At 32.9% G+C, this 21,801-nt stretch overlaps 1 protein-coding gene across 4 annotated transcripts in view; it reads right to left on the bottom strand.

The window, feature by feature from the left end:
* NELL2 (neural EGFL like 2) overlaps positions 1-21,801 on the bottom strand; it is a 300,528-nt gene that overhangs the window by 239,456 nt on the left and 39,271 nt on the right. For all 4 annotated transcript variants that reach the window (XM_006916875.1, XM_006916874.1, XM_015593155.1 and 1 more), the window contains one exon: positions 18,534-18,684. In XM_006916875.1, coding sequence (XP_006916937.1) covers positions 18,534-18,684 — 151 coding nt within the window. The remainder of the gene's footprint in view (positions 1-18,533; positions 18,685-21,801) is intronic.

Genomic DNA, 21,801 nt, shown 5'->3' with positions numbered 1-21,801 from the left:
AAAGTGAAACAGCCATTATGGAAAACAGTATGGCAGTTCCTCAAAAAAATTAAAAATAGAGTCACTGCATGATCCAGCAATTCCACTTCTGGATATTTACGCATAGAAAACAAAAGCACTAATTCGAAAAGATACGTGTGCCTCCATGTTCATTCACCACAGGATTGTTTTCAATATCCAAGATATAGAAACAATCTGAGTGTCCACTGATGGATGAATGGATAAAAAAGATGTGATACAGACATACCATGGAATACTATTTAGCCATAAAAAAATAATGAAATCTTGCCATTTGTGACAACATGGATGGACCTTGAGGGCATTATGCTATGTGAAATAAGTTAGGTAAGAAAGATAAACACCATATGGTCTAACTTATATACGTGGAATCTAAAAGACAAAACAAACAACAAAAACATCAAGTTCATAGATAGAACAGATTGGTGGTTGCCAGGAGAGAGGTTTAGGGGAGGCAAATCCGTGAAGGGAATCAAAAAGCAAAAACTTCCAAATATAAAATAAATGTCATGAGGATGTAATATACAGCATAGTGACTCTTGTTAATAATACTGTATTGCATACTTGAAAGTCATTAAGGGAATAGATTTTAAAAGTCCTCATCACAAGAAAAAAAAAAGAAAAAATTATAACTATGTATGGTGATTTCTTGTGATCATATCACAATGTATATCAAATCATTATGTTGCATACCTAAAACTAATATAATGTTATATGGCAATTATACCTCAATTAAAATCATACATACATACATACATACATACATACATACATACATACATACATACAAAATAAAACAAGCAAATAGAAAAGTTGTCAAGATAGTGGTTAGGAAAATGGGCTCTGCTATACAGCCTGGTTCAAATATTGATTCTGTAACTTATTGTAACCTTAGACATGAAACTTAAGCTCTCAGGCCCCATTTCCTTATCTGCAAAATAGGGATAATAATGGTACTTACCTCCAAGATTCTGATGAGCACTTAATGAGATTAACCTATGTAAAGTGTTTAGAGGTGTGCCTGACACAAGGTAGGGACCTAATAAAGTGTGTTTGTGCTATATATGGCAGAGAAAACATTTCAGTGGACATAAGAAATCAGTCAGCCACAACAAGACCTGATATCATTCAGTCATTCAGCAAATATCTATCAGCCATCTAGACGGCAAGCACTGTACTAGACACAGTGAATACTGGGGAAAAACAACAAAGTCTAGACCCTCAAACAGCTTCCTATTTCCTTATTTTTATCATTTTCCTGAATAACACTCCTCAAAATAATGATTTGTAATAAATGTAGGCCTTCCTTTGTCATGTCTAGAATTCTTATATTTCTGTCAGATTTTATTTTACATCACCAGACATTTTATACTGTTTTCATATTTATTAGTTTATATTAGTCTACATTATTGAATCCAGTTAGAAATGGAGAGCTTAAAAATAAGCACTATTTGAAATGTGATTGAACAAAACTCTTGTAACAGATCTTGAATTTTGACAAACTGGAGGCTGGAAACATTTTGTTATATATTTATTTCAATTACTGGCTGATGGAAAACAATCAGATTTTTTGCATGAAGAAAACATGCATTTTTTACCTATTAGAAATGTAAAAAGTGAAAATCCAATAAATAGACGAAATAAAAATCTTGGAAAACCATAAGAGGACAGTCATAGCAGGATTAATATAAAATTATCTTGGCAAATGTCCCTCTAATATATCTTATATACACTCTAATCTTGTTTTTAAAAAGTATTTTCGTTTAATAAATACAATACTGTATTTAAAGTTAGCCAGAGAAAAGTAGAAAAGCTAGGCAAATCACTTTATAGAAATAAGACATTATTTTCTCTGAATTCCCTTCAGTATAAATGTATAACTTTCATTCAAGAAAAATAAAGTAATTAACTTAAAGATGCCTTACATAATGAATGCTGATATGCACTTAAAGTGAGATACATAAAAAAAGTTTGAGTTACTATTTTTTGAAATATATTTTACATGATATATATTGCTCAAGTTTTTGATAATACTAGAAAATAAATGTAAGAGTTAGAATGTTTTAATTCTCAATTTTATCATTTTTATATACTTAAGAAGCAACAGTATCTTTGACAGCTGGGCACAGACAACGGGTGTTAACAAAGTGGGTGAAGGTCTGATGAGGAAGAAAATACTGGAATAAAATTGGAATATCTCCCCATAAAATACTAATCTAAATTGAAGGTGAAAAATAGTGGAGAATCTGGAAGATCACCAACTTGACCAGGTAATCAAGGTTAACATGACCAGTGGTAAAACAGATTGACACAGTGTACCTCCAGATGTGATATAATATAAATGTCATCATTTCCATGTTATTCCTAACAAGAATGCTTGGCATGAGTGATGAGGAAACATCAGATGGATCCAGGTTAAGGATAAACCTACAGAAGGAAATGCCTATACTTCTGAGACCATGGATACCAACAGAGACTGGAACCGTTCCAGATTAAAGGAGATTCTGAGATATGACAACCAAATGTAACATATATTCTTGGATAGAATCCTAGACCAAGAAGGAAAAAGATAGTTGGTGTAATTTGAATGAGTCTGAAGATTGGAAGATAGTGTGATGTCGACGTTGCTTTCTTGACTGGAAATTGTATATTGGCTATCTAGGAGAATATCCTTGTTTTGAGATAATGTACACTAAAGTATTTAAAGATGATGGAGCATATTGTCAGTAAAAGGCATATAGAATAAGAGACAGAGCAAATGAGATAATACTACTACCAATAAGGAATCTGGTAAGAGGAGATATGAGAGTTCTTTGTACTGTTCTTGTAATTTTTATGTAGGTTTGAAACTATTTCAATTTTTTTTTAAATTAAAAGCAAACATTAACTTGGGAAAACTCTCACAATATATGACTGACAGTGAGTTGACATCATTAAGCTATAAAGAATTCTTACAAATAAGCAAGAAAAATGGGAAGAGTCTCCCACATAAAATGGGAAAGAATATTTACAAACCATCAAATTAGAAACACCAGAAACTTACTAACAAATATATGAAAAATGTAAAAATTCACTAATATTCAAAGAACAGCAAATTTTAGAAATGATAACCATTTTTCAGATGTCATATTAGCAAAAAGTATTTAAATATAATGTTCAATGCTTCCAAGTATAGTTTAAAATTTAAGACATTTTTAAAAGCAAATTGCTTTCTTGTAGTTCACAAAAATACATATCTTACTTGCTTTTTGGTGTTGTTCAGAGCATTTTTACTGGATAAATTAGATAGATTTAAGATGAAATATTTAGTAATTCATGTATTCTGTGGAAAGCATTCAGTATCCTCAAGAATAATCAAACATTTTTTTTACAACACCTAGAGTTTTAAATAACCAAAGGTTAAAATACAAAGGAAAGATGACAGCATGTTGATCATCTCCTTTCAAAATACTCAACAGATAAAATCACTGAAAAGAAGAGGCAAAATATGAATGACTTTTATCCAGCTATTATGAAATACATCAATACTTCATTTCAACCAAAAAAATATAAGATTCCACTCCAAGATCAATGGATTTCAAGTATATACAAAAGCAAGGGAAATAAAATTTCGTAAACAGAGATAACATAAACCCCATTGTCAATTAGGAGTCAAAACAATATTTCGCATAGACTTTTTAAAAAGGTACATGCTTCACGCTTCACCATAAATAAAGAAAATAACAAGAAAATTCACAAATAAGCTGAATTCTACTTCCTGTCATTTGATAATAAACTGCAGAAAGATCATGATAATTTTGAAATGAGTCTTTTGTAAAATGGTTTTAAGTGATTGATCAAAGGCCTAAAGAGCATTTGGGAGTTTCACATTGACATTAGTAGACTAAAAGGAGAAGAGTTTTAATACCAAAGAATTAAAATATATTACAATAATCCCTCGACATTCATCTTGGAAAAGATCACTGAAATGTCAGTGCATATCAATATATGGCAGATTAAGAAAAGAAAAATAAACTTTGATGGCACTTACAAATTTTTATCACTATGATGAGTTGTTTCCAAAGAGTCCAACTTTCTCCAAAAGACAGAAGAGAAAGCAATTTAAATAGTATAGAAGATGTTACCTTTAATGCAAAACAAAACCTTAAAAGTCCTTTACAAATTAGAAAATATAATAGAAAATGAAGGTTCCACCTGAGTAACAAGCAACAGCACAACCTATAAGGTTTCTAGGAATAAATCAAACAAAATATGTGTATGCCTTTTATGGAGATAATTATACAGAAGACAAAAAAGACATGAAAGAAAATGGAGAGATAAATCATAACCCTGGATTAAAAAATACATATAAAAATATTAATTCAAAATATATCAATCTATAAATGTGATAAAACTCCAAAATGAATCCTAATGGGATTTTTTTCCATAGAACTTACAAAACTGAATCTAAAGCTTATACCAAAGAATGAAGTTTCAAACATACCAAAGAATTCCGAACAGGAAGAACAGAGACCTGAACTATAGATAGCAAGAACTATAGATAGCAGGTTTTATAAAACCACAGTAATTGGTATAGCATGGTATTGCTGCAGAACTCACAAATAGATCAGTGGAACAGACTACAGGGCCCAGACACAGACCTCAGCATTGATAGAAACTTGACATTACATTTGGTATTTGGTATTGGCACTGAAACATTTGGTATTACATTTGGCATTACAAATCTGTGAGAAAAGAATGAGTTGTTAGGTAAATGGCACTGAGACCAGCTTCAGCTGTTGGATATTACACTAGATAAGTGTATCAAGACCTAAATTCAAGACGTCAATTTATTTTTCTTAATAGGCAGGACAAAAGGACATTAAAATAGATCATTCATTGAATATTAGTGGAGTGGATTAAGATAGAAGGTGAAATACAGGTGTACTGTTGCCTACTTTTTAGATTCCTGATTAAAGGATCAGTAGTAAACTTATCAACAGTATGTGTATTAATGCCTGTTCATGAAGTAATCTTTGTAGAGTCAAATATTGTGTTGAAATAACCTCTTCTCCACTTCGAGTATACTCACAAAAACTCTTCAACACCCAAAGAAGAATGTTTGATAGCATTAAAGACAGATAAATTTTTTAATTCCCAAAGATTGCCTAAAATCATGCTAAATTTTGTTTTATTTTGTATACTAATCATGCATTTCCCATACAGGATATTTTAAATTTTCTTCTTTTTCTTGAATTTTCTAATCGTTATAACAATTTTAATAAAAATGAAAATTATAGATAATATGAAATTAATATTATTATTAAATGGAGCTCATTTAAAATAGTAAGAAAATGTATAAAAATGGACTATGTATCTAAATAGGCTACTTAGAAAAAAACGACACATGAATGGCTAATATCTGAGAAAGTATTCAATCTCACCAACAAAGTGTTACTTTTCACTTATTAAATTGGCAAAATTTTTAAATCACTATTGAAGAAAGTGGATAAGTAGGTACTTTAAACTGAAAATGAGATTACAATGTATTAAAATTTTTCCTGAAATATATATTTGATATATATATTTATAGCATGTAGAAAATTACACACACACCAAATTAGATAGGTATATCTATATCTACAACCAATATCATAAAATTTAGAAGTACATATACCCAGTGCAAAGAGAAATAGCTATACTGGTTGATTATAGTCAGGGTCCAGTCTAATTCAGCACTTTATTGCTATGACAGTTTAGTGCCCACATCATGCAGGTTACTATACATTTTGAATACTGCCTGTGAATACATCAATATATTATATTTGAGCAGTGAATTTTGGATTTGCTCTTTTAAAATGTGTACACTAAAAAGTAGTATTTATAATATGAAAAAAAGCTGTTTATGTAAGTATATTACTGGTACAAAAATAAACAGACTGGTGAAACAGAAGAGAGAGCCCAGAAATAATTTTAACATAAATATAAGATTCCATTTACAATAAAGAGATTTTCCTTACACTAAAATAAATTTTAGATCAATTAACTCAAAATGGATCAAAGACCTGAATATGAGATCTGAAACAATAAATTGCACAGAAGAAAATATAGGTACTAAACTCATGGACCTTGAATTTAGAGAGAACTTTATAAATTTGACCTCAAAGGCAAGGGAAATAAAAGCAAAAATAAGTGAATGGGACTATCTAAAATCAAAAAGTTTCTGCACAGCAAAAGAAACCATCAACAAGAAAAAATGGCAACCAACTGAATGGGAGAAGATATTTGCAAGCGATACCTCTGATAAGGGGCTGATATCCAAAATATACAAAGAACTCATAAAACTCAACAAGAAAAAAAAACAAGCCAATTAAAAAATGAGCAGAGGATCTGAACAGACACTTCTCCCAAGAAGATATACAAATGGCTAACGGACATACGAAAAGATGCTCAACTTCACTAGCTATTAGGGAAATGCAAGTCAAAATCCCAATGAGATACCACCTCACCCTTGTTAGAATGGCTATCATCAACAGGACAAATAATAACAAGTGTTGGAGAGGTTGAGGGGAAAAAGGAACCCTCATACACTACTGGTAGGAATGTCCATTGGTACATCCACTATGGAAAACAATGTGGAGACTTCTCAAAAAATGAAGAATAGAATTACCATATGACCTAGCAATATCTCTTCTGGGTATTTATCCAGAAATTTTGAAAACCCTTATCTGTGAAGATATATGCACCTTGATGTTTATAGCAGCATTATTTATGGTGGCCAAGACATGGAAACAACTGAAGTGACCTTCGATGATTGAATAAAGAAAATGTGGTACATATATACAATGAATATTACTCAGCCATAAGAAAAGATGAAATACTGCCATTTGCGACAACGTAGATCTTGAGATTATCATGCTAAGGGAAATAAGACAGAATTTGAGAACCATATGATTTCACTTACATGTGAAATATAAAACTGAAAGCAACAAACATGACAAGCAGAGACTCATGGACACGGACAACAGCTGAGTGGTTACCAGAGAGCAGAGGGAGAAGAAGGTAGATAAAGGCAAAGGGGGTCAAATATATGATGTCAGAAGGAAATTTAACTTTAGATGAATACACAATGCAATATACATATGACATATCATTGAATTGTACACTTGAAAGCTATATAATTTTATTAATCAATGTCATCTCAGTAATTTTAATTTAAAAAAAGAGTTAGATAAAAAGAAAACCATAAAATTATATTTATAAAAGGAAGACTACCTGATCTTAGGGTAGAACAATCTATTTTTAAACAATCTTCAAGGAAGAAATTAATTGAAATAGATAACAGACACACAAAGAATTAAGAACAGAACTCTGTAGCTAATGTTTGGGTGAAAAGCCTGGCTCTGTCACTTACTCACTACGAGAACTTAGTCAAGTTATTTAACCTCTGTGCCTAAGTTATCTCATCTGTGAAGTGGGGATACTAAAAGTTGCTACATCATAGGATTATTGTGAGGACTGAATGAGATAATGGGATAATGTTATGAGGACTAAATGAGGATAAATGATATTATTTTAGCTCAAGGATAAAAAAATATAAAACATAAAATTAATGGGCAGCAAACAAAACATAAAAAATTAATTATGCAAAGGTTAAAATGATGACACATAAGAGGTTATTAGCCATAATTACATACAGATCTCATAAATTATTAAGAAAATAATACTAAAAGAAAAATAATGTCTAGAAAAAGAATGTGTACGAGCAGTAAAGTTATTTTTAAAAGTTCAGTCACACTAGTAATCAAAGAAATGCAGCATACTATTTCCCAACTCGAAATGGAAAAAAAAAATTAACGATATAATGCTCAGTTTTAGCAAGGGTACATTAAATGGACATTTTCATATTTAGTTTGTGAAACTTTACACTGATATGTTTTCTTGAGACTAAAAGAATGTGTACGAGCAGTAAAGTTATTTTTAAAAGTTCAGTCACACTAGTAATCAAAGAAATGCAGCATACTATTTCCCAACTCGAAATGGAAAAAAAAAATTAACGATATAATGCTCAGTTTTAGCAAGGGTACATTAAATGGACATTTTCATATTTAGTTTGTGAAACTTTACACTGATATGTTTTCTTGAGACTAATTGGGCACTGTGTATTTTTTTTTTAAGTTTAAAAATACCAAAAAAAAAAAAAAAATTATAAGCAGTTACCCAACAAATTGCATTTCTTGGAATTTGTCCTAAAGAAACTATCAGAGATTAAGCACGTACTACATGCTGGACACAATGCTTGCCACATTAATTATAATTCTGAAACAAGAAATAATCTGAATTTATAAAAATAGAAAGTTAATAAAATATATTACAGAATATCAATATGATAAATATGATGAATCCAATGAACATTTTAGGAATATATTTTAATGGTATTATAAAATAAATGTAATATATTTTATCTATAAGAATAATCTCGTTATCTCCAATTTTATGCAACCTGAGAAGATTAGAAAGAAATAACATGTTAACAGTGATTATTCTGGTAAAGGAATTATGATTTTTGTTTTCTCTTTTATATTCCCATATTTTTCTAATATTGTACAGGAATATGTATTACCTATCAAAAATACACACATAAGGGGGAGAGGAGACAGAGAACTTAATGTGGCATCGACCTCAAAACAACACCCAAAATTGGGTATCAATAGTCTTCTTTGAGAAACTGGGGTTCAAGAGGGAAAAAGACTTTCTCAGAGTTATCATACAAGGAACTGATAAAGTCTGAATTGAACCCAACTCAACCTACTTTATATGTTTTTAGTTTTTATCTATTATTTTATGTTTTTTTTAATTTTACTTTTTTTCAAATTCTTTAAGGTCACCACATATTTGACCTCTTTTACCCCATTTACCTCCCTTCTCCCCCCTCCTACCCTATCCTCTGGTAACTACTACAAATGTCCTGTTCATTTGTTGCTTTTAGATTTATACCCACATATAAGTGATATCATGTGGTTTTCAACTGTTTCTCTCTAGCTTATTTTGCTTAGCATGATAATATCGAGGTCCATCCCTGTTGTCTCAAATGGCAGTATTTCATCTCTTCTTATGGCTGAGTAATATTCCATTGTATATATGTACGACAGCTTCTTTATCTAATCATCTATCATAGGACAGTTCATTGTCCTACAACTCAACCTATTTTAGCTACAAGCCCTTGCTTTATATCCAATGCACCAGGCAGAGGTACCCAATCCAAGAGTAGGCATACAGTATGTAAACAACCAGTCATATACATTGATTGATTTATCAGTGCTATGACTATACAAGCATGGTGAAGGACCAGAATCATAGCATATTTGACATAGCTATAGTACAACTGTTTTCTTGCATCAGGGACTGTGCTTTGCAATTCTGAATGCCCAGAATTCACCTTTGCACTATGTCTGAAGGACCTGAAATGTTTTCTGAATAAATGAATAAAGGCATAAAAAATAACTTTTCTTATGAAAAGAACTGTCAAATGAATTCTACAGTCACCATATTTACAAATAATAAAAACATTAATTAATTTGTTTCTTTGCCAAAACATTACCTTCTCTTAAAGTTTTTTATAAAGATAGAAACCTCAGAGTTTTTAAAAAGTCAAAAAAGTGTAGGCTCTTTTTATTAGGGAGCACATTATACTATCTGCTAAGAGAACCTGTATTTATGTTTAGAAAATTACTTCCTGCCCCCTAACTTTCAGAATATAAAAATACTCTTAAGGAAAAAAATGATGTTCTCAGGAAAGTAGAATCTCTAACAGTGTTTCATTTAATTACAAGGCTTCATTTATGAGTGTAAGAAAAACAACAACAAAATATCCCTGCCAAAAGCACTTATATTGCATAGGAAATGATACATAGTTGATAGATTTGGGTTTCCTTTATTAAAAATAAAAAAGGAATTATAGGCTAATGACTAAAAATAAAACCTTCATTCATATAGAGCTTCAATATGAAATATGGGATTGGTTAGTAAATCACTAAGTGCTGAAAAGCTTATGACTTAAAGGCAATTAGGGAAAGCTACTATATCCTAAAATTTAGAAATATCAACATCTTCAAAAATGGTGAAAGGGGAAATAGTCACAGGCGCTTATCAAAGAAAAAAAAAGAACATTCTCAAACTTTCCATTTCCCCGTGAAGAAATACTATTTAAAAAAATTTTTTTAATCGTTAAAAATATTTTTTAACCCTAAGGAAAAAAACTTTTAAAAAAGTACCAAACTGATCATTAGTAGCTACATGGGCTAATTATTTCTAAAGGACAATTAACCTTTACTATCACATATAAAGAAATAACCGGGCAACACAGAAATGAGAAACATGAAAATATCCAAGCAGGAACACACCAGGTTGAGCTTGAGCCTCAATAACAACTGCCAACACAACAGCCAGGGTACCTGTAGTCTGCCATCTGGAGTGAAGAAAGTAGATATAAAAGAGGTACAAGATGGATGTGGCTGAAGGGTCTTACTGTGGCCTAAGATATTTGGGGCCTGACAACTGGACATTGTCAAAACAGGATGCAGACCTAGAAATATCCCTGGTCCTCTGCATCATTGGCTAAGGAATTAAATACCCAAAATGTATGATGGGAGTAGATATGGGTAAGTTAGTCCATGGTTGCTGCTGCAGCAAGGGTGGAATGCTGACAAGAAGGAAAAGAATGCCTCACTTCTTCAGCATGAAAAGGAGATCTGTGTTCCATGAAATACTCTCTATATATTAAAACTGAACTTTTTCTCATCACTTCACCTATATACAAATTTTGTACATATAAGAATAGAGAGCCCCAAAATAAATCCACACCTATACGCTCACTTAATATATGACAAAGGAGGCAAGAATATACAATGGGGTAAAGACAGTCTCTTCGATAAATGGTGTTGGGAAAATTGGACAGATAACATGCGAAAAAAGAAACTGGACCACCTTCTTACACTGTTTACAAGAATAGACTCAAAATGAATTAAAGAATTAAAAGCATGACCCAAAACCATAAAACTTCTAGAAGAAAACATAAGTAGTAATCAATCTGATATTGCTACTAGTAATTTATTTTCAGACATATCTCCTCAGGCAAGGGAAACAAAAGAAAAAATAAACACATGGGACTACGTCAAACTAAAAAGTTTTTGCACAGCGAAGGAAACCATCAACAAAACAAAAGACAACTGACTGAATGGGAGATGATATTTGCTTATGATATATATCTGATAAGAACTCATACAACTCAACAACCAAAAAATAATTCAATTAGAAAATGGGCAGAAGACCTGAACAGATATTTCTCCCAAGAGGAAATACAGATGGCCAATAGACATATGAAAGATGCTCAAGGTCACTAATCGCCAGAGAAATGTAAATTAAAACCACAATGAGATATCACCCCACACCTGTCAGAATGGTTATCATCAAAAAATCAAAGAACAAGTGTCGGTGAGGATTTGGAGAAAAGGGAACCTTTTCACACTGTTGATGGGATTGCAAATTGGTGCAGCCACTATGGAAAACACTCTGGAGGTTTCTCAAAAAATTAAAAATGCATATGCATATACCTTTTGTCTCAACAATTGCACTTCTGGGTATTTATCTTAAGAAAACCAAAACAATAATTTGTAAAGATGTATGCATCCCTATGTTCATGGCAGCACAATTTACAATAGCCAAGATATGGAAGCAACCTAAATGCCCATCATTGGATGATTGGATAAAGAAGTTATGGTTCATATATACAATGGAATATTACTTAGTCATTAAAAAGAAGAAATCCTACCATTCACAATGATATGGATGGACCTAAATGTTATTATACTGAGTGAAATAGGTCAGACAGAGAAAGATAAATACCGTAAGATTTCTCTTATATGCGGAATCTAAAGAACAAAAAGAACAAACTAATCAAAAAACAGACTTACAAATATAGAAGAGAAAGGGGTAAAAGGTTAAAGAAGTATAAATTAGTAGCTGACAGATGGTCACGGGGATGGGGAGTATGGCATAGAAAATGCAGTCAGCATTAACACAATGGCTAGGTATAGAGCCAGAGGAGAGAAAGAGCAATCAGAGAAATTATTAATAAACTATATAAATGTTTAACCAATGTACTGTATGCTTGAAACTAATAATAAAATAAAATTGTTTAAAAAGAATACGAGAAATCACATTTGTTTGCTGAGTATTAACTTTAATTCAGTTTCTTTGATGAGCAACTCACCATGTCTGCTTGGTAATCAGATAAATATATACTTAACTATACTAGAATATATATTGCAACTTTCCTAATAATAAGGAAGGCATTAAAGTATACATTAAAGGTATAATTTTGTTATAGATAACTGATATATAAACATACTTTAGGGGAATAAAATATAAGTAAAGTTTTTTAATTATATAGAACTTGGGGTCTAAAATTTTAATTCATAAATCCAATTATCTTTAATGTTATTTATTAAATGCAACCAAAAAGTAAAGAATGTAATAGCTGTTATGTCATCTGTTAATTTTATCCATAATTAAGTAATCTTTTAGTTCAGAGCCATTAAGCCAAGCAAATATTGCCAGCAAGTTTAATTTTTAACTTAGTAATGTCAAAAAAGAGAAATGGCTTTATACATGACAAGCATTCACAAATTTGAAGACACATTTTATCAGCCTCATATAAATATGGTCTTACTCATTCAGAATATATAATAATTAATACTAAATGAGTAGAAAAAATATAATTTATCTCACCTCAAGTTTATTAATATAGAGATAATAGCAAAGTCCAAGACAGTTTTGTATTTATTTGAAGAGCTATTGCCACAAATTATTTCCATGTATGCTATCTGCAAAGCATTCAAAGTTGGAAGCATATTTAATGTTTGGCTATCAGGAAAATTCCTAATAATAACCCCATGAGAACTAATTTGTATATCTAAAGCCCAAAACTATCTTAAATAAAAGACAAGTATTATAAACTGCAGAACATAATCCAGGTGACTGTTCCAGATCTACACCAAAGGATAACAAAAGAATTTTATTTATCCTGAAGAACAGCAATTTTTTTGAAACATGAAAGAGAACAGAGTCCATTTGAAATTTGGGGGAATTTTCTCCTTTATTTTTACTAATGAATCTACTTTTCAATGAGCCTTTACTGTTTTCATATTTCTCTTCTACATTTCCTGTATAAATGGATAAGTGAATCAATATCTTATAATTATTTCTTTATTCTTTATTTTTCCTTTTCAAAACACAATAGGCAGAAAAACTATAATGCTCTCTTTGATTGCCTGAATGTCTTAATTCTTTCAGACATAAAGTGCCATAATATTATTGTCTGCTGTTTTTAGGTAATACTGTGTTGGCTAAATATACACAGAAATGGCTGAAGCTCCTACAAGCCTTTCACATTGTGCTCACATGAAGTTTGTGGTCTAATTTTTAATATTATAACCTACTCAAAAAATACCATTTGAAAAGAAACCAGCATCTCAGGTTGGGAGGCCAAAGGAGACTTTGCTTCATAGGACACTGGAACATTGCTGATAGATGGTCACGGGAATGGGGAGTATGGCATAGGGAATGCAGTCAGCATTAACATATGAAACACTTTGAAGCTGTGTTTCATTGCCAAGGTTTGACTTAAGCCCCTTCCAATTCCAAGATGCTGTGATGTATGCCTTTCCTACTTTTTGTCTTGCTCTTAGCTCCCTTCAGATACCCTAGAATCCAGAGCGTGTCCTTTAGTTTCATATGTCCAAATCAACAAAGTTGTGTGATTAGGTTTCCAGCTTTAACACAGAGACTGAGATGTTGCTATAATAACTCATTACAGGTGTTGTTATTCTCTAAGAACTTGACTTATAGCTGTTTCGAGGCAGTGGCTGCCAGTTAGTAAAATCCTCATGCTAGAGCTAATGACATTTCAGGGTGGATTAGGCACCCTGTATCAATATAGCAATATGAGCATTCTCCAGAAACTTTGTCCTAGCCTGGTGAAAACTGTGAGGTCATTTATGAGTCCTAGTGCACTCATGATGATCTTTCTCTTGATCTTTCACTCATTTCTTTACCCATCAAATATTCTTTAGCATCTAATTGTGTATGACAGCATGGTAAATAAAATGGAGTTTATAAGTTTAATGCTACAATCCTAACAGCAAAAACAAAAACAAAACAAAAAACTTAAAATCTAATAAAAAATTGTTGTCAACAATGTAAAATTTTACACACTCAGGTACATCTGGAAAAGAAAGGATTAGAAAGCTGCATCCCAGAGTGTTACAGTGGTTATCTCTAGATGCCAGGACTATAGGCAGTAGTGCTGGTAAATGTTTAATAATCGGCTCTGTTCCTTAGAGAAATAATTCTAAGATATTGGTTCATTTATGCATTTGTATAAGAAAAATAGAAAAGAAATATAAAAAAGTAAATATTCATCAAAAAAATTATCAATAAAAATAGACCCCCCCCCCCCCCCCCCCCCCAAAAAAAAAACCCCAACCTCTGACTTTGTAGCATTTCCTGATTTCCTAGGCATAAATCATCACACCATGACCTACATCAAGCTAACAGTGATGTTGACCTGCTCACAAAGTTTCAACTCATAAGGCAGTATGAGCTCGCTCCGGCACACCACTGATTGGCTGAGCTGCATTTTCTTCTTCATGCTTTTATTATTTTTAAAATGTCTGTAATGATAATACAGGGATAGAAACTAGGTAGCCAGGAACAGGGATGAAGTTAGACTTTATACTTTGTTGTGTCTTTTAAATTTTGAACCCTGAAATGTATTACCAATTTTTTATTACAATCTAAAGTTTAAAAATCCTCAATAAATATTTGTTATAATTATGATTGAAAGCAGTACATGATATTGTAATGTCTCATATACATTTAATACATATGTACATATGTGAAACATTAAGTAACAATATAAGATGTATGTGAGAATGCCAAAAGAAGTGGCACAAATTTAAAACCACATTGGAGGCTAAGTGAGGAAGAAATTCACGTAAGCTAGAAAGGTCAGTAAAAGCTTCATGGAGACATGAGTGGACTTCTGAAGTATGAACAGGATTTGGGCAGCAGAGAGAAAGGAAGGGGGTGACACACAGAAGATGAGCAGACTGGCCAGGTGCCTGGCATTTATACTCCTACTGAATGATATCACTTTTCCCCATATCTGCCAGTGCTGGAGCTGACATTCCCCCCATCTCTGTTTCTTACTATCTTCTCCCTACTTAATTCTGCTCCAGAGCAGGCTGCAAGTTAGCCAGATGATCACTGCAATCAGCCCAAATGGAAATAAGATGAGTCAGGGACTGACATGAGTAGAGAAGCCATCGCACATCATCTCTAGTAATAATATTAATGTTTATTTCATGTTTGTTTGTAGCAGACACTCTGTAGTCTAACTCACAGGGCCTAATTCATGGAAGAGTAACTCAAGTTCTTGTTTTTATGCTTCCTGCTACCAAGGAGGCAAGAACATGTGCTCAGATGAAGCACCACGACCTCATCTCACCCAGTCTCAAAAATGAGTTTCCTCTGGCATGCAGGAGAGCTCTTCCATGAACTAGAAAAGAACTTATGAAGAGCTGGATCTCCACCTAATCACATCCAGTTAGATTACAGATCAATATTCATTCTGACAGGCATTTTTCAATATGTAACTGGTTTATAGCTAACCATCCTGTGGAGCACATAAATTCATTCACTTATCCAAGCACATAGTTTGCAAACTAGTTTATCCTAGTGGATACTTCAGGTAATTATACTGATGAAAATTAGACATTTTTTGGATACTTCATTTATATTTTTTAATGACAAATGTGAGAATTTGATTACTCTTGTTTTAATTTGTATCCAATGATGGCATATTCTTTGGTCATTAAAAGATTTAAACAAATATTTATTTGGCATGGAAAAGTTCTCAAAATATTTCACTGAATTTTTAAAAGTTATAAAATATTATATAGTCTGAATCAATTTTTTTAAAAAATATTATATCTATATACTTTAAGTAGACATTTATAACTGAAAATATTAGTAGAAATTATCCCCAGGGGATAAAATTACAGACAATTTTACTTCCTTTTTGTGACTTTCCTAATTTGTAAAATTCATTATAAATATTACACATAATGTTTTTTAATTTTAATTTTTCAATTAGAGCTGACATTCAATTATTTTATATTAGTTTCAGGTGTATAGCATAGTGGTTAGACATTTATATAATTCATGAAGTGATTCTCTAATTTATCTGGTAGCCACCTGGCACTGTACATGTTCATTATAATATTATCGACTATATTCCCTATGTTGTACTTCACATCTCCATCATGTGTAATGTTTGAACTTTATAGCACAAGTAAAATTTCCACATGTAGGAAGAAATTAAAAATTTGATGCTATAGAAATAAATAACAATAAAATAAAATTTCCACATTCTATAGAATCCATCTACAATACATGAGAGTAGAACCCAAACTACTTCCTGAGGAAAGTTAACCCTGCTCTTGGGAATTGCCTATGTTAGCCTCCCACAGGCAGGGTTGGGAACTTTCCATTCAGGCACTTCTTTCTTTGGCTCCTCAATTTTATAATAAAATGTCAGCATTTCTGCTAACTCAATTGTTTATGCTCAACACTTAATTCTTACTTAATTGTCTACAAAGAATAACTACAATTTGAGTATTAGAGAAGTCCAACTTGAATTCAATATTATTCTCAAAAGCCAAATTGAGAAAAGCCATTTACATGAAATATTTCTTGAAAGACATGGTCTTTTATCAAGGTCTCATACAGCAGGCACAATAGACATTTTGAGCAGGAATACTTGTTTACACAGGGCTTTCTAACACACTACCAACGGTCTCCAAGGCAATACTGTTTCAAAGACCTTCGCACCAAGATGCATGTCACTGGCATCACTGTAGATTTGCTTTTTCCAAAGTGCATGTGGAACGATGCCATCTACAACATCAAGCTTTCTGAACCTGTTTCTCTAAAGATACTATTTCCCCATAAAAGGCCATAGAAAAAATATGTCTCTGGTCTCAGAACCAAGAATAGTTACATTGTCTTAATCATCCAATTATATTTCTGTTTTTCTATTCCCTGATTTGCAAAGTTTATTTTATTTTTATCTTGTTGCCCCATAGATATCTCTATAAACCACCTTAAAATTGTTTTTTGCGTGTGAACAAATGCAGAGAATAAATAAATTAGTGTTCAGGAAATGATGAGACTTAAAGAGATGGATGAGAATGAGACTAGGGGAAGAAAGGTAACTTCAGCAACAGTAATGGGAAAAAGAACTACATGAACCATAACACAAGGTCTTTCAGGGTAATGGCAGGTTAGGAGATATCACAGTGGACTCATAAAAACATGAGACACAAAAATCAGAAGAAATGGGCTTGTGTCCTCACTCTGTCCCTAACTAGCTAAGTGATGCCTTAAAGCCTAGATAATAAACCAGATCAAGTGTGATTAGGAACCTTGCTCTCTCTGTCATCCTGCTATATTTTGTTCTCCACATATATTCACTTCTGTTTGCTCTTTAGTATTTAGTAAAGATATGCAAAGTCCCAAACAGCCTAATCTCTGATATGATCCCAAGAGGCTTCTGCCCACACCTGAGCAGGATCATTAACACCTTCACATACGTAAAACACTTTACGTATACAAATTCTTTATTCTTCACAATAACCCACCAAGTAGGTACTATTATTATTTCCATTTTCCAGATGAGAAAAATGAGGCACAAGGAGGTTATGTGACTTGTCCAAGGTCCACAGATAGTGGTGGTGCAGGTATTTAAAATATGAACATAAAAGAATTTTCATTGTCAGAACCATGGTTATTCTTTCAGGAAGGAATTGTTTTAAGCTGTTAGGTATTATCTAATGGTGACTTCTGTATATGCCAAGTGTTATGAATAAATTACTGCTTCCTCCTCCCCATTACTCCCACCACCTCTTCCAATCATGCTTCTACACATACAAGAAGCTGGGAGATGCTAAATAGCATTTTGATTCAATTTACAGCTAAGATTATAGCTTTAACCACTAATATCTAAGAATTGCATTGAAAAATATGTTATCGGTTAGAAATTAAAATTATAAGGCTACTAAACTCTAAACCCAGGTGATTTCCTGAAGAATGGAATACAATGTTTTCGAGGCTAAATCTTCACAAATTAAGAAGTATGTTTGACTTTAACATTGAGGAATATATCTCATGAGGAATTTAGTAATTAATAAATTTGTTTTAGAAATGGTGGCTTCTGTGTTCTCTTAGCAACATCAAAAGCAGCAGCACGTTCTGCTTTTAGGCAGATCGTAAATACTTCAGTTTGTGATTCTGCAGAATGTAGCAAAACTATTCTAGCTGTTTTAAGCCAATCTTGTATAACTTGTTTTGTTTACTTCTTTTTTAATGTGTTCATTTAACCAAATATAATGAAAACAGCAGTTCCACTTACTTACCTGTGATCCAAGTGGTGAATGGAGAGAATAACTCCGGAATTTAAGTGGGTTTGTTTTAGGGTCACCAAAATAGTAAATTCATGTTTATTTCTCAGTTTCTGAAGAAACTGTTCAGCTGTAGCAGTGGATGCTTTTATACTTCTGGGAGTATCTAAAAAAGAAACATACACTAAATAGTCTAGAATTTGGCTTTATAAAGTACCTTTTACATGCATTATTTTTCAAAAAATATTATCAAGTAATAAAATAAATACCAAGTTTCAGACTCTCCTGGCAAATTCTTTCAAAGAAACTTTATGTTACATATAACACAGGATGGTAAACTACATGAATTACTGAACTTGTGTTTCAGAAATTTTTTTCCAAAATATCATTTTTGAGACAAAAAATCAAAGAACACTGTTTGAAGAAGTGTGATTCCAAGTTTTCTCCTTACGCATTTCCTATAGCCTGGATACTACGGTCATGTCAGTGTCAACAATGAACAAAAAGATGTACTTCCTAGAATAGTACCTAAAAGACCACGTATGAGCCATTTAGCTTTTCTGATACCTCACGATAGAAAATTGGATTTAAATCTATCTGCCATCTCCCACACTGATGTCTTCAGCCAGAAGGCTTGCTCTAAATAGATTTTTTTAAAGATCATTGAAATTAGTCACTCTCGGCCTTCTGTGCAGTGGATGAAACTAAGATCAAATTGTCTTATCATATTTGTTGAAAGAAACAGATAGAATTTAATTCTCGTGTGCCTCTCCCCAGGCTTAGAAAAAGTCTAGACAAGGGAAGTTTGCCAGGGAGAGCAGAAACTTTTGCCCTGCGCTCCCACCTGGTAGAGTCTTGCACTCCAATCTTAGGACTCGGAAGATGGGGGAAATAGATGAGGACAGAAATGGATTTAGTGTACAGAAATGAATAGGAAATATCTATCATTCAAGCCACCTGCTAACTGAGCATAAGGCTCTCCCATTCACAGTGTGTGAAAAGGGTTGACAGAAACCAGAAACAGTTTGCATTGTAATCAAATCATTTTCTTTTTCTATGCTTTAGAGTAGGGAAACTAGATAGTTCTCAATGGGGAAACTACTAGCATTAGGAGAGAACAATCCTTCCTTGTGTAAGATTGTTCCATGCATTGAAGAACATTTAGCACTTCTGGATCCCCATCCCAATGAATCTTCAGTCATTGTAACAACCCAAAGTTCTCTCATACATTTCCAAGCACTCCCTTGGGAGTGGTATGGCAGAAACCTCACTGAGGGACACAACTTTGATGAAACAGATTATAGGATTAATCCAAAGTTCCCTACGATTCTAGCCCCACAAATTTATAGAATAAAAATATAATCACCTGGTCTGTGTCCATAATTGGAAATACACAAACATGGAGAAGCCCTCAAGATACCCATAAACTAGGAGAAACAAATAATCCTAATATTTTTTTGTTAGATTTCACATATTTTAAACAATATATTTTGACTTCCCTAAGCTACCTTTCCCAAATCAAATTGACATTTTTGGCTTTGACCAGTAATGGTACTGGTCCTTGTACTGCTCATCTGGCAAATTGATGAGAGAAGGGCCAAGTGAAAAACAGCATGGATATTTGCATTGAGATGCTTAAAAGCAGAACCATCTTCTACCCCACTAGTGTGGTAAGTAGGATCCTATGGGGTCTCTATCCAGCTTGGGCTTGAAGCTTATTCACTCATGCAGAGTCATAATTTAGGACAAGATGTCGCACCTTGTCCAACCTTTCCTCTCAGCCCATTACTTATTTATTTTGCTCCCGCTACGGAGGTAAGGTGACTTGCAAGAAAGAGGGACCCTCCAGCACAAACATGGCCAGCAGAAGCCCCATCTAGCTCATGCTGTAGTGATAGGAAAAATAATATTTTTTTTCCTTCCATTCTGATTAACCGAGTTATTTCATAGATGTTTCAAAACTGGGGCTTGCATGAACTTCCCATCTGTGTTGCAATGTGGAAACGAGAGGCAATGTGGAAGGCTGATGGGAGGAAGAAAACCTGGCCTGACTTACCATGGCCTCAGAATGGTTTCTTTACCTGGAATCCCCAACCCAGGGGTCCAGGACACAGGCGAAGATTTTTAAGTTACCTGAATGTGACAGAGAGAATACCCACAAGAAGTTTAGTCATGACTGCATCATAATTTTCAGCTCTCTGTCAACAGCTCACTATTTCCCATCAACTATTACCTTACCCTAATAAGATATAAATCCATTATTCCCTTTAAAAGTATGTTTTCAAGAATTCATTATGCCTGAGTCCAGGAAGACTTGATGGGGACCTGAACTCTATTGAGTAGCATCAGAATAAACAGAAGGGTGTAGAATTCAAGAGATTTTAGAGAGTAGAATCTAAAGAATTTGGTCACTGATAAAACACATGCAAAAGGCAAAAGAAAGAAAGAAAACTGAATCCAATCAAACCCAAAGTTTCTAGCTTTAAAGACCAAATGAAAGGAAATATAGTAGGAGCATGATGGTACCTAGATTAAATTCCAGTTTTAAAAATGGTCATTCTGAGGTGCTATGAGATATGCATGTGAAAGTGTCTAGTTGGGGGCTGGCACTACAGAATTAGATCTCAAGAGAGAGTCAAGGTTAGCAATATAAATTTAGAAGTTATCGGAATGTAGTATCTAAAGGAATATCTAAAGCTTTACTAAGTCATAGGAATCACAGAAATGAGAGGATGAAAAGATGGATCATAAAAATACTAAATCTGTAGCAAAGCAGGGACAATATACATAACTATAAATTGTATATTATATATATTACATACATATATAGCTGCATATCTGATACTAGTCAACTATTCATCCTTCAAAAATGTATAATAATATTTCTTCCCCTTTGAACCCATATTCTATTTTGTTCTCACAAAGCCATGGAAACTTGACAAGGATAACAATTACTACTTCCTTTTTCAATGAGTAAAAGGAACAATCTTGTTTCACCCAAAAGCACCAGCATGCTAGAGGCATAATAGGGATGACAATTTCTGGTCCAGCATTCTTTCCACTAAATTGCATGGCCTCCTGAACATGGCATCCTTTCTTTATCCATGCTTCACTAGCACTCAAACAGAAATGCAAATATAGGAGCACCAACACAGAAAATAATCCAGAGAAAAGTAATTATATAAGATAACATTTTTAGTTCCTTAAGTGACTAGCTTAGTAGTGATTTTAAGAAAGGTCACTTTCCTCATTTGCATTTCTGTTTTCTAATTTGTAAAATTAG

Source organism: Pteropus alecto, unplaced genomic scaffold (assembly GCF_000325575.1).
Source record: "Pteropus alecto unplaced genomic scaffold, ASM32557v1 scaffold196, whole genome shotgun sequence".
Taxonomy (NCBI): domain Eukaryota; kingdom Metazoa; phylum Chordata; class Mammalia; order Chiroptera; family Pteropodidae; genus Pteropus; species Pteropus alecto.
The sequence above is the reverse complement of the archived record's forward strand: the minus strand, read 5'-3'. Positions and strand labels throughout refer to the sequence as shown.